This window comes from Aspergillus costaricaensis (genome assembly GCF_003184835.1).
Source record: "Aspergillus costaricaensis CBS 115574 unplaced genomic scaffold BO79scaffold_16, whole genome shotgun sequence".
NCBI lineage: Eukaryota > Fungi > Ascomycota > Eurotiomycetes > Eurotiales > Aspergillaceae > Aspergillus > Aspergillus costaricensis.
This window is the reverse complement of record NW_020291816.1, coordinates 560,298-573,513: the sequence shown is the minus strand read 5'-3', so window position 1 is coordinate 573,513 and position 13,216 is coordinate 560,298. Positions and strand designations below refer to the sequence as shown.

Sequence of the window (13,216 nt, the reverse complement as noted above, 5' to 3'; positions counted from 1 at the left end):
ATTGCCCCTGGGCTTCTAACCTATTGCGATACAAAAGGAGTTTGATGGTTACTTATATCTGAAAATCGGGGATCTAGAAAAACCGTAAATGTCTGGCTGATGGGGAATTAGCCAGACATCTACTTCATAGGTTTCGTATACGAAACTCTCTCTGCTTGACCAGACCTCAGTTCACAACACTCCCTGCTACCTCGCGTCAGTATCTGCTAGTTTTGCTCTAGCGATGTAGTGGTTATATGGCCACGAATACATGGATTCTCCTTGCCTTTTCGCTCCAGCCATCCCTCGAAACCTTTACAGATAAAGCAGAAACCGGTATGATATTGTGAACACTATATATTATCTGTGCCAGCCTCTAGAAGATTCGCCGGCCTAGAGAACTAGAAGCCAGATATGAATAGAAAGGGCTCTTCTGGCGCATCATAGACCAGCAGTAACTGGTCGCTCTGTAACGGCCACGCCTGGAACCAATATAAAATCCCCTAAACCTTCGCAGCACTCATACCTACCAGTTTACCACGGGCAAGGATGTGGACAGCCATCAACGTTAAGAATGAAAACCCACAAAAGAACTGAAGTCCCGAAAATGATCTGTATTGGCGGGCAGTGATTATTTCTGTAATTAGCAAGCCTGTTAAAGTGCCAAAGGATTGGAACACAAAGAAGATACCTTGGTAGGTATTAATTTCATGAATGTCTGATATCTGGGTAACCAGAGTTGGGGCTAGAGAGATGAAGCTTCCTGAAAACAGGCTGTACATGACCATGAATGAGATTACGGCTGCCTGGCTTTGGCCTGGGATCCAGAGGGTGAGGCAGAAGATAGAGATGATGGCAGTGATGATGATGGCTATATTGTAGCAGCCAAACTTGTTGGCCAGGAAGCCGGGAATAATCTGACCAGGGATGCTATTGGTTTCAGCCTCAGTTTTGGGGTGTATATATTGACTGAGGGACGGGGGCTTGGGGTGAAGATTATCTTACAGTGTTGATGATTGGCAGCAGGTACTGCGCAATTTCACTGCGTATACCGGCTTTCTCAGCTTGAAGGATGATATAGTTAAAGGGTATAAATAAGCCCCAGTAGAACAGAAATGATGTTATGTAAGTTAAAGAGAAAACTGGATCATGGATACCTGAAAGAAAGTTTGTGATGTTGAAGGGCTTTGGTTGAAGTGGTAGCCTGCACCGCACTGTACATGCAGCAATAGCGAGAAGACTGAGGATTATGAAGGTAACAATGCGGATTGTCCACGGGAATCCGAAACAAGAAATGAGTTTGTTTATTATAATTAACATGATGACACCGCCGAGGGAAGAACCTGAGACTATAATGTTAAATGCATATATACAGCGCCGCTTGAATTATGAGAGCACTGAGGCGGTACAGCAGTTGAACACAGTAGATAAGCTGAAGGCTGCGATGATTCCTTGAGATAAAAAGATCTGGTAGTATCAGTCTGAAATTAAAATTATTAGTAACCCGAAGACGTAGACCAAGGCACTGGTGGTAAGTATCTATCTAGGCCTAAAACAGTCAAACAGGAGGCCGAACTGTGATTTATTATTATTAGGATTAAATTGAGTAGAGAGTAGCGCAGTTCTTATTATTATCCTGTTAAAAAGGATTTTCTATGCCTGGAAGGAAATGATCCAGCTCACAGCTCCTTGGCTGTAATGATGTAATGGGCCTTGATTACTGATATAGTAGGTCTTAAACACACTAATGTAATTGACAAGTCTGAATGTGCAGAACAGTCCATACCAGCAGCCAAGCACCACCATCCATGCTGCAGTGCCATCTTCAGGAAAGACATCTGCAGCTGGTCCTATGGCCTCTTGGGTACATGGATATTCTGTGGGGTTATTGAATTGTCCCTCACTGTTATAAACGCCATCCTTAGCGGTTTGTGGAGGATGCATGTTAAATGCTCGTTCCCTTTCGAAGACTGTAGTAAGAAAACCGTACTAAAGACTGGGGCCCTGAAATAGTGATGGATTCAGATCATGGGCATATTTCAACAGTGTTATATAGGTATTCTTGATCCGTACTGACTACGGACCAGCCGAAGGCTCAACGGATCTCCGAGGTATGCGCCTCAGGCACCAATAGGTCGGGCAGATATCTCCGTAAGCCCTTGTCTTAATCAAAAACCGGAACGCCGAAACCGTGAATTAAAGAACGGAAACCCTACTCCGAGTGCAGAAGTTTCTCCAGTTGCTTGACCTTTGGCTGAAGTTCTGGTCATTACTGAGGTAACGACAACGACGTAGCGTCTGAAATGAGTACTGTGCGCACAGCTATATTAGCGGTACATGTTGGCATAGATAGTCTAAGGTGAAACACATCGTGTGCGTAGTTTCGGATGGCATCGTTTCAACCTGCGCCGTCAACCCAGTTGCGGACGTTGGGCCGGTTACGGCGTGGTTTAGTCTTGGTCAGCCACCGACCAAACCATCAACGTAAGCAATAAGATCTCAAGCGGCACTCCCGAGGTGTTTGCACTATAAACTGCACCCTGCTTCATCCACCGCACAGCGCAGCTAAAATGCTTCCCACTGGTGCTTGTCCACCTGGTTCTCGACTCCAGAATGTCAGAACCCAACAAAAACGTCGACGAAAGATCTGGTCATGCAACGAGTGTCGTCGAAGAAAGATCCAATGTGATCGACTGTTTCCGGTCTGCGGTAGATGCTCCAAGTCTGGTAGAGCAGTTTGTTGTGTCTACATTGATGGTGTCCCGACACCTCCGGTAGCTGGGCCCAGCCAGCCTCGCGACACCGACGAGTCGGTTCATGGACGATGCGGTGACCCTGGTGAATCTTCGTCCGTACAGGGGGGCCCGTCAAATTTGGAAAACCTAGCTGAACGTGTACATCGTGTGGAATCTTCTCTGTCCCAGATCAAGACCGCACTCGCCCAACCCAACCGTCCTTCCGCGACACTGGAATCCGGCAATGAATCAGATATAGATGCCATGACTGCGCCTTCCGCTGACAAAAGTTGGGTTTCACAGCTGAGAGGCAGAGGTTTTGCGACTAAATTCAATGGTAGCAGTCACACCAGTGTGGTGCTTAAACAAGTGCCTGGCCTTCATCAGTTCACCGTGGAAGCTTTCGATAAATTCCCAGCCATAGACCAAATCCGTCGTGCCATACATAAGTCGGAAACGTGGAGCGATACAGCCAGACTTGGGACTCCTGAAGAATTACGTGGACTACTTCCGCCGAGAGCAGAGACAGATGCGCTGGTCGATGCGTATCTGGAGAGTTTCGAGTTGGTCTATCACATATTGTATCTTCCCGGGTTTAGAAGAGATTACGACGAACTATGGAGAACTGGAAGCAATCAGGAGCAGCAATTCGTTGCTGTCGTCTTACTCATTGTTGCAAGTGCACTGTGTTTGACGTCAACTGGGTCTAAGGACATAGCTTGTGAACGCCCGTCAGCCCGCGACAGAGCTACAATAATTATCCAGGCTTGTGAAAATTGGTTCCAATCAAGGCCCCTGCGATATAACCGGTTGCTTGACTTTCAGGCCTCCTTTCTGCTGTTGTTGGCACGCCAGCTGAACGGGCGAAGATACAAGCAAACCTGGCCGAATGCAGGGAAGCTTGTTCGGATTTTTATGGGTGTTGGTCTGCATCGTGAGAGCACAAATCTGACAGGGGAGATATCAAGTCTGGATAGGGAGTTGCGCCGACGGATATGGGCTGCCGCCGCCGAGTTCGAATTGCAGGCATCTTTTGAACAGGGAATGGCGCCAATTCCTTGGGTGCAGCAGTCAGACATCCACCCGCCAAAGAATGTTCCCGATGATGTTTTCGATGGCTCGGCTGATTCATTAAAGGCATCCCATACGCTCAATCCGTCGTGGTACCTGTCTGTATCAACAAAGAGCCTCTATTTGCGCCACTCGCTTACCAATGTGTTAAATGACATCCATGCTGCGGTCACCTTCTCGGATACCAAGGGGTTCACGGAGAAAATCATGGCTCATTTATCTGCGGTACCTCCATGCAGCACACTTAAAACCAAGCCCATATCGGCCTTGCTCTACATCAATCTGCAGCAATACCAGTTAGCACTCCATTTGAGACAAACGTCCCTGTCAGACTCTTCGATAGAGAGAGATTTCTCCCTCATGATAATGTGGAATACTGCTACGGAAATCATCAAGATCCATCGAGCCGTGTTTGACAATGGAAATAACCTACTAGAGCTGCTCTGCGGGGATCAGTTCAGAGCTGCTTTGTCGATCTGTTATGTCTACATAACATACCATGCGACGAAAAATGTCACCTCTCTGAGCCTGCCAGAACACGATTTCTTTCTTTTCATGAAGGATGCAGTGAAACTGATACAAAACAAGGCACTTCGCTTCAGCGGTGATCAGAGACAGCTGTGGATTGCTGTGGCATCTCATTATTTCATGAAACTTTTCAAAGAACCACACAAGAGGGAGTATTTCTTGAAATTGGCAGTTGAAGAGTTCGTTGCACCGTTCTGTAACGAAAGCAATCCCTCGTTGGAGCCTGCCGATAAGACAACCATTTCGGAGAGTACTCCCGCTACGGTTGCAGCTTCCATGATGCCATCTCTCGATGACTCGACCGTCGGACAGACTATCTTCGATGATGCAGTTGATTGGAGTTGCTGGGAAATAGGTCTTTTAAACACCCAAGATTTCACGGATACTTTCTTTGATTTTGATTGACCCCGTCCATAAAACTTGGAGCACGCGGTTTAGGTTGATTTGTGAACGATGGGATTAATGGGGCCATTGGTCCATCCGTTTCCCCTCACGGAACAAACGCTGATTTTGTGGCGTCCAACGACTCGCACTAACGAACAGGCTTATGAAAGAGACAGTCCTTAGGGAAGCTCTTTACTATGGCAATGTCTTCTGCCTCTCGGGCTGGAACGAAACCATACCATATTGGGATACCCGAAGTCTCATATCTCTGTAGGTATTCATAAGTTCATACTGTGTCCTTGCTCTTGTCCATTGCGTTGAAGGGGAAACCACCCTACTCTAGGCCCGAGCCTCCACACAGTGGAGCATGGCTTTTTCCATCCTTTCTGAATATAATGGAGTGAAGTTGGGGCCAATTCGATCTGTGCGTTTCTTTGCTATCTCATTGGTCTTCACGGCACTGGAATGTCGCCTATTGCCGTTAATGATGTAGATCCTCTGTGTTCGACTCGATATAGAACAGATGGCAACTTGCTTTGGGAAACTGATTATGTACATGTGCACCCTCGAAGGCAGCTAGTAATGCAAGACGCCACATTAAACCCTCGGCAACAGCCAGGCCGCTCGGAGTGGTTTGGGACTGCGAACTAAGATGGACAGAGCATGCACATCAGCACAAGCAGGTCACAAAAATGGAGTGTGTTGGAAGAAACGCCGCGTAAATGGCCGCGCCTCGCAAGCCAGCGTTCGAAGGCTTCTGGATCTCGTCGGGCGACTTCCCCAGGAACTCCGCGACTACCCTTTCAAGTCTGGCTATGTTGGTAGACCCTCCGGTAAGGATGATCTCATCTACAGCGGCCTTATCAAGGTCCGCCTCACGCAACGCCTGGGAAATGGCTTGTATAGATGCATTGAAGACCGCGCTGTTAACTTCATCCGTTGAGAGGGGGGGTTGCCCAACTTGGTCGTATGCTTTGCCCCTGGGTAGAAGTCTCCCTGTGACGCATTTGACGTCCAAGAGATGGCCCAATGCCTCAACAACCGTGACGTCTACTCGCGTTGAGCCGGCGTCGAGGGTGAGAGCCTGGATACTGGGCCTGCCAGAATCTACGAATAGCCCCATTACCGCAGCCACAGCCGTGCTAGTCAGACGCAAGACGTTCCATCCCGCCTCCTTAGCAACATCACTGATGAGCTGACGCTTGGAATGTGCGTAAAAAGCAGGAAGTGCAAGGACGACGTTATCCACGGGCTCCCTAGCGGATGTTTCTGCCAGCGCCTTCAGCTTCTGCAACATCACAAGAATGGGCCCACGGGTCAGTGACAGTATTTCCGGACGCCAGTCCAAAGAACAAGAACCTTTCGGGAGGAGGTGAGTGCATGGGATCTTTCTGCAGCCATGTTCATCGGAGATCAATTCGACTCTTCCGGCTCGTGGAATGGCAAGACCGCAGTAAGCCAGTCCAAACTCAATCGCTGCGACAATTGGCATCGCGCACGGCAGGCTCCTTGAGGACGCGACGTGAATGTTGTTTCGTATCAGATAGCCGAGATGAATTCGTTCGGACGACGATTTTACACTTTCAACAGAAGTGATTGCGAGGTTCAGCCTTTTGTTCAAAACAACCATTTTAATAGTCAGTAGGTTCTTAAGTCATTTAAAAAAGGAAAAAAAAAAAAAAGCAGAATAATTTTAAAATTAAAATAGAAGAAATAAAGTATTTTAACTAAAATGCTAACTATTTAGCCTGGGTGCCATCCGTAGGACAAAGTAAGTAGTAGTTTTTTGTAACTAGTTATCTAGTTTAGTTAGTCAGCCTCAGGCATTTCAGTCCTAGCGGACGCCGATGCCAAGCACCTGACGTCTGAACATCTCTCGAATGAAGCCGCGACATTTCCCCATCTTCATTGAACCCGCTAGCTACAAACAAAATCTCTCCTACAACGCGCATCTTACTGTGAAGACATGTGTTCATAGCGTCAACCTTTTAAACCTCCCCGGAAAGGATACCTTTCGCAAAACCACATATGATTCGGAAAACCTCCACCCTCCGCATCGCATCGCATCGCATCCAGCCATGAACAACGACCAATTCCGTCGCCTTGTCCTCGACAACCCTTCCTCCAAACCCGCCGGCCAATCCACCAGTCCAGATGCATCCTCTTCATCCCAACAACAACCACGCAAAAGCATCGGCAATGCGACCCCCGCAGCCGGCGCTCTGGGCTCGCGCCTCCGCTCCAGCATCCCCATGACACCGTGAGCTGATCCCCCCAAACACCACCTGCGCTTATAACCTTACCTTTATTTTACATGGTTGACCTTACTAACGAACCCTCTTTTCGTCGCAGTCGCGCCTTAACAAACGTCGACTTTGCGCGCCAACTAGCCGAATACCGCCGCGAAGCCCAACCCGCTTCCAAGAAATTCAAATCCTCCGCCGCCCCCAAGGGAACGAAACTACCGTCCGGATATCAAGATCGGGCTGCATTGTTGCGCCAGAAGGAAGAAGCGGAAGAAGGGGGAGATGGTGGTGGTGATGTGTCGGATCTGGAGAAGCGTGTTAAGGCGTTGGAGGAGATGGTCAAGCTAGGACAGATTGACCAGGAGACGTTTGAGAAGCTGCGTGCTGAGATGGGCGTGGGTGGGGATTTGAAGAGTACGCATATGGTCAAGGGGTTGGATTGGGAGTTATTGAGGAGAGTTAAAGGAGGCGAGGATGTTGATGTCTTGGAGAAGGAAGGGGAGAAGGGTGAGGGGAAGGAGAAAGAAGATGTGGCAGATGTGGATGAGGAGTTGGATCGGGTGTTGGGACAAAAGGGCGAGGGGGTGGATGCATTGACTGCTGCCCCGAAGGAGACTAAGGAGAAGAAGAAGGGGGTCATGGCTCAGAGAAAATCAAGAGACGAGATTCTCAGGGAGTTGAAGGCTAGTCGGGCTGCTGCTGCGGCTGAGGCGGCGAAGCCGGCTGAGCCCGCGTTGGGGACTAAGTTCAAGAGGATCGGGGGAGAGTCCAAGGCGGAGAAAAAGCGTTGGGTGGAGCAGGATGAGAATGGGCGACGGAAGGAGATTCTACAGATCACGGATGCGGAGGGCAAGACGAAGAGGAAGGTGAGATGGCTAGGCAAGCCTGGTGAGGTCGGTGCTGGTGCTGGTGATGGACCTGCTGGGTTATTGATGCCGGACAAGGATGCGAAACCGCTGGGCATGGAGATTCCAGCAGAGGTTGCATCCAAGGCTCCCGCGCCGGCGGAGGATGATGACGACGATATTTTTGCTGGCGTTGGAGATGACTATAACCCGCTTGGTGATCTACCAGATGATGATGATTCGTCTGATGAGAGTGAAGATGGCGAGAAGCCAAAGGCCATAGAACCAGCTCCTGCTACTGGTGATACGAAGAAACCGGAGATGACAACCAGCCGGCCTCGAAATTACTTTTCTACGTCTACAACGGATGAAGTTCCTGAGGTGGACCGGTCGAACCCATTGGCTAAAGATCCTACTCTACTGGCGGCTCTGAAACGGGCTGCTGCGTTACGACAGTCCGAGGAGGCTGGTGCTGCTGATGCTGACGCCGGAGATGTCGACGACGAGACGGCGCTTCGACGAAAGAGGTTCCTGGAGGAGGCGCGTCGGCGGGAAGCCCTGGATGCAATGGATATGGACATGGGCTTTGGAGGAAGCCGCAATGACGATGACGAGGAGGACGAGGACGTGGTGCTGGAGACCGAGGGACGCGGCGGGAAGAAGAGGAAACGAGGGCCGAAGAAGAAGAAGGGCGACAAGGACAGTGTGACGGATGTGATGCGTGTGCTGGAGGGGAGGAAAAAGGAGTGATGTTGAGATGAGCAGATTATACACGATTTATCAGGGGTGGTGCCTGGAAAGGAAACCAATCAAGATGCCTGGTAAATACGACTATCACACCTGGACCCTTTTCTGGACCGCTGTTACCCTACAGTGATCGCTGCATCGTACCGGAAACCAGAAAGTAATTTCCGTGGGACTCAGTTCCTTCAGGAGCAGCAAGTGATATGCTATTACGAACTTACGTGCAGTAGGTCGCCTTCCACAGGAGCTCATCTGCACATCATCTATGACCTACGACCTACACACACATACAATATGAAAGGCTGAGATGGTACATTGAGTATCCCCCATCAATCCAATCCCGTCTCAAAGGAGAATCGTAAATAGTGCACTACTCTATATCTCCTACCCAGCCTCCAGTAGGTTTCTACCGCAATCAATAAACATGGCAAGATGTAAATTCCACCTCAACAATTACCATTCACCCAGTATGACACATTATACCATAATTTCCATCAACTCATCCATTCATCCAACTCATATTATACACCCCCAAACCACCAGACCAGACCACCCCAAGAACAACCAAGTATGTCCCTTCACGGGTAGCACAGCACACTATCGACATAAACCGGCTCCGACGAGGTATGTTCACCAGGCTGCAGGAGGGTGTTTCGTCCGGTGCAGCCTACTCCACTATAGATACATGTTCGAGTCAGTATGCACTATGGAAAGTCAAGTATCATGGAGAAAAGAAATCACTTACGTGAAAAGACGACAAGTCTTGGAAAGGAACACGCCTCGAACTTCACTGTGACGGGTAATAATAATTTATGTTAATTGAAACCGCCCTTTCTCTCTTCCTTTCTCTTTGCAAGTATATATAATCATCAAATGAAGTCGATATTGGTAGGTGATCAACTTACAACTGTCCAACCTGAGTACAGTCATCGAAGGGGATCTGAACCGAGTGGCTGCCTTCGTCTGTCTCTAGACCGATCTGTATACAGTAGTCAGTCAGTCAGTAAAAGATCTTATCCATATATTCATCCATTGTAGGGTTGTAACCAGCTGCGCTAGGTAGTCAAGATAGTTAGGATAGAACACGTACAGTCGTACTCAACCTCGCACTCCCAACCCCAGCCAGAAGCAGCGTGCTCAATAGAGTGATGGCTTTGAAAGAATACATGATAGCGATAGCGATAGCTGGATGATTACGATGATGATATTCGTATCTATCTCACTGATAGGAGTCAACTGATGGTAAAAAAAAGAGACACTCAATCGCATGCAGCAGCAGCAATAGTGCAGAGAACAGCGTAGCGCATATTTAAGAATGTGTCCGTCCTTCCCTTCCAAGGGCGAAATGCCAGGTTTACTTACATAACTCGCCTTCTTTTCCGCGTACGGCGATTCACTCATCCCTTGCTTGGGGAGGTGGGAGGGGAGGCAAATCGCGTTCAATCCCAATCTAGGGGGGATGGATGGTTCCTTTTCTTTTGCCCAGCCACGCGATATTTGGGTTTGCTTTCAGGGTTTATATTACATTTAGTAATAGGTACTAGATATGCATGTATGCATGCATGCATGCATGCAGAGAATATTTAAGGTTTGTGTTTGTTGGGTGGGTGGGTGGGTGGCTTATATGTGCTTATGGCATTCAGGGATTGGTGCTCGCGTGGTAGTCAGGAACTGGGGGGTTGATGTGATGTGTTTTTGTAGATGGAGAAGAGTGACTTTTCTATTTAGAAGGAAAGATTCCATTAAGGAGGGCTTAGGTGTCTAGGTCCGTGTTGATAAACTCTGTTTATGGTTGCGGGTGCATTACATACACAAGGGGTGGGTTTGGAGAAATACAATACATTCCACTTTCCAGCTTGTTGAAGAAAACTCGTTCAATTGAAGTAGTACACATAGATAGAGTATTATGTAGTGGCATGTGGTAGCATGCGATTTGTACCTAGGGGGCGCTGATATTGGATGTTTAGGTTGTCTTTATTCTGTAACTTCTTAGGGCAGTGACGGTGGTATATGAATATATATATCTGCATGGGTGAGTGTATGTATCGTGCAGAGGGGTAGTATTGCTATGACGTTCACTATGAGTTCAACTACCAAGTCATAGCTGCACTCGCGAAGCAAAAGTATAGCAGGTACTAGTATCATGGGTGGCGGAGCATGTTGAAAGGTGCTCCTCTGACGAGTCATGTAAAGCGAATTGCATACGCTATATTGAAAATAATATAGATGCAGGCTAACGATAGCTAATTACCATGCCCATCTTCAAAGTATATGCCAGATAATTCAGTCTCAAATGAACATCGAAACAGAAACAGGAAGCAACATGTAAGTGTGACAGATAATGCATGAAGATCCGCCAAGCAAGAACAGAATAGAACCCAATGAAAAACCCCAACGCCCTAAGCCGCTCACACATCGCGAGAATGCCGGCTATATGCAAGATGATGAATGGTAGTGAAGAAAACAGTCAGCTAACGGATGGTCAATCAGTCAAAGCCAGGATGATCCATCAATCCATGCGTTGCTGGAGTGTTCTCCGCCGGGTCCGCCAACGCTGGCAACTGGTACCGGTCTGGTACCGTCGGCCACGCATCCACCCCATCTAACAGGGCCACAGCTAACCCACCGCTCTCGTGCATGGACAGATGACAGTGCATGAAGAACGGACCGGGGTTGACCACATGATAGCGGATCGCTAACCAGCTATGGTTCGGCGTCGATGCCGGCGTCTGGAAGGTGTCGCGGAGTTGAGGATTCACCACATTGAGGCTATCAGGGATTTCTTTCATTGCCTCGGCCACGGTAGGCCATTTCCATACCCCGGCGCCCCAGCCAAGGACAAAGAATTTGTTGGAGTGTTTGTGGATCGGGTGCTGCGGCTGCCCGATCGAGGTCATATTAAAGATAATGTCTACCCAGGTGTTGTTCTTAGTCATGACAGTGTATTCGGCGGGGATTGAGGAGTAGTTAAAAAGTGCAGGGGGAGTAAGATCCTCATTGGCCATGGGATAACTGGCTTCGCCGAGGGTCCAGCGATAGGAGGCGTTATAGAGGTTGACTTGAAGGATCTGGGTCTGGTCTGGCTCGGGAGCAGGCGCCTCCTGTTCAAATGGGACGATTTGGGCCTCGTCGAGAATGATAGTGCCGTTGATACCAGCCGCGGTACCGACTTCGTTGATGTAACGTGTAGAGGTGTTGAGCTGGCTTGGATTAGAGCCAGAGTAGGACATCAGGGCGGTGCCGTTGATGATTTGGTTTGCGAACTTGTTAGCAACGCGGACGGTATATATGCTAATGGGTTGGTCTAGCTTCACAAGGACCGAGTACCGCGATCCGGCGTACACATTGATAGCATCGACCACCAGGGGATCGACATAGCGGCCATCGACCGCATAGAGATACATAGGATGTTCATCGATGGAGAAAACCAAGTTGGACGTGCCAGGTAGGCTGATGAGGTCGTAGCTGACGTATCGGGTCCTCGGGTCGACGGAGAGCACTTCTTGCTCACCAACGGTCGGTACACAACCCTGGTAGTACCCCGACGGAATCTTGCTCACGTCGAACGGGAACCCGCCCAGACGGGCTTTAAGGGGTGGCATGCAGCTGATACATGGTAAGTGAACCGATCGATAGCATGCAACAATACCAACAAGGAAGAAAGCAAAAGAATGAAGAGATCAAGAACGAAGAAGACAATAGACCTACCCCATATCAGACATGGTTGCATTTCCTGCGCTTGAAAGCGCAGTCCATTCACCCGATCGGGTGAGGTCATTGATGTGGTCCTGCGGGGGGCAGATAACCGACCCTTTACCATTGACCAGGATGGCATTAGTACAGGTCGCCTGAACTCCAGAGTCTTCTTCGATTTGCAATGTCTCCTCGGACGTGAAAGCTCGCCAATCGGAGAGCATGATTGGATGGGTGTTCTTTTCAGCTTGCAGCATGGCTTGGAGTTCATACGGGATGCTGCTGATCTTGCTAAACGGTCTCTGCACGTCTGCACGCGGTTCTACATAGATGGCACCATAGAGACCGTCGTCCATCTGGGCTCTGGTGTGGGCATGATAGGCGTAGGAGCCGTAATCGGTGGCTGTCCATTCATAGTAGAATTGCTCACCAGGCTTGATCATTTCTTGGTTGAGGCCTGGGACCCCGTCTGACCATGGGGTGCCATACTGTGGGATACCTAGTCCGTGGGTCAGCATCTCACCAAAGGAACCGGGCCGAGGATTGGGATAGGCGTGTTGCCGCGCTGCGATGAGCTTACCGTGCCAGTGGACTGTGGTGCCGAATGGCATGGAGTTGTTGACCAGAACTCTCACCTGGTCGCCTTGGTTCACGCGGAGATTTGGTGCTGGGACTTGGCCATTGGTGTGGATGGCCTTGCGGGAGATACCCGCAACATTGCTATCCTCCCATGTCAAGTCGAGTCTGAAATCCACGACACGGGAAGAGGAGAATTGGATGAGGCATGACAGGACTGGCAGAACCAGCGTGTTGAGCTGGGTCCACTTCATGCTGGGCGAAGTGCCAGGAAAGGGAGCGGCGGATAAGTAATGAGTTGACTAACTCTCTCTGAGCGGATCGAGATGTGCGATGAATACGATCTGAGATCTCGATGCCGGTCGAGGCGGGACTTATAAGTTTGGAGCGCCATACTTGTTATTGTGCTTGTTAT

At 49.2% G+C, this 13,216-nt stretch overlaps 5 protein-coding genes across 5 annotated transcripts; 2 read left to right on the top strand and 3 right to left on the bottom strand.

Annotated features, from left to right (window-relative positions):
* Positions 1–482: 482 nt before the first annotated feature.
* BO79DRAFT_228685 (MFS general substrate transporter) lies at positions 483–1,923 on the bottom strand (the record flags this gene model as incomplete). The annotated part of the gene is made up of 5 exons (XM_025683981.1): positions 483–923; positions 985–1,328; positions 1,389–1,446; positions 1,663–1,817; positions 1,884–1,923. 5 exons carry the CDS (start codon positions 1,921–1,923, stop codon positions 483–485), a joined length of 1,038 nt encoding a protein of 345 aa, XP_025539492.1.
* Positions 1,924–2,549: 626 nt separating this feature from the next.
* On the top strand, positions 2,550–4,955 carry BO79DRAFT_266020 (uncharacterized protein; the record flags this gene model as incomplete). The annotated part of the gene is made up of 1 exon (XM_025686932.1): positions 2,550–4,955. The coding sequence occupies one exon, from the start codon at positions 2,550–2,552 to the stop codon at positions 4,716–4,718; it is 2,169 nt and encodes a 722-aa protein (XP_025539491.1). The 3' UTR covers positions 4,719–4,955.
* A 412-nt stretch (positions 4,956–5,367) lies between these two features.
* BO79DRAFT_255316 (uncharacterized protein) lies at positions 5,368–6,189 on the bottom strand (the record flags this gene model as incomplete). The annotated part of the gene is made up of 1 exon (XM_025686126.1): positions 5,368–6,189. One exon carries the CDS (start codon positions 6,187–6,189, stop codon positions 5,368–5,370), a length of 822 nt encoding a protein of 273 aa, XP_025539490.1.
* A 411-nt stretch (positions 6,190–6,600) lies between these two features.
* On the top strand, positions 6,601–8,790 carry BO79DRAFT_173487 (uncharacterized protein). The gene is made up of 2 exons (XM_025679688.1): positions 6,601–6,957; positions 7,050–8,790. The coding sequence occupies exons 1-2, from the start codon at positions 6,776–6,778 to the stop codon at positions 8,536–8,538; spliced, it is 1,671 nt and encodes a 556-aa protein (XP_025539489.1). The 5' UTR covers positions 6,601–6,775; the 3' UTR covers positions 8,539–8,790.
* Positions 8,791–10,831: 2,041 nt separating this feature from the next.
* BO79DRAFT_266014 (L-ascorbate oxidase) lies at positions 10,832–13,055 on the bottom strand (the record flags this gene model as incomplete). Its single annotated transcript, XM_025686931.1, has 3 exons — positions 10,832–12,138; positions 12,241–12,724; positions 12,806–13,055. 3 exons carry the CDS (start codon positions 13,053–13,055, stop codon positions 11,019–11,021), a joined length of 1,854 nt encoding a protein of 617 aa, XP_025539488.1. The 3' UTR covers positions 10,832–11,018.
* Positions 13,056–13,216: the final 161 nt, after the last annotated feature.

Bases quoted from the DNA above. Each gene is read 5' to 3' on its own strand.
- BO79DRAFT_173487 (XM_025679688.1), top strand. From the start codon at position 6,776: ATGAACAACGACCAATTCCGTCGCCTTGTCCTCGACAACCCTTCCTCC. The intron at 6,958-7,049 runs GTGAGCTGATCC...TTTTCGTCGCAG, and splicing joins TCCAGCATCCCCATGACACC to TCGCGCCTTAACAAACGTCG.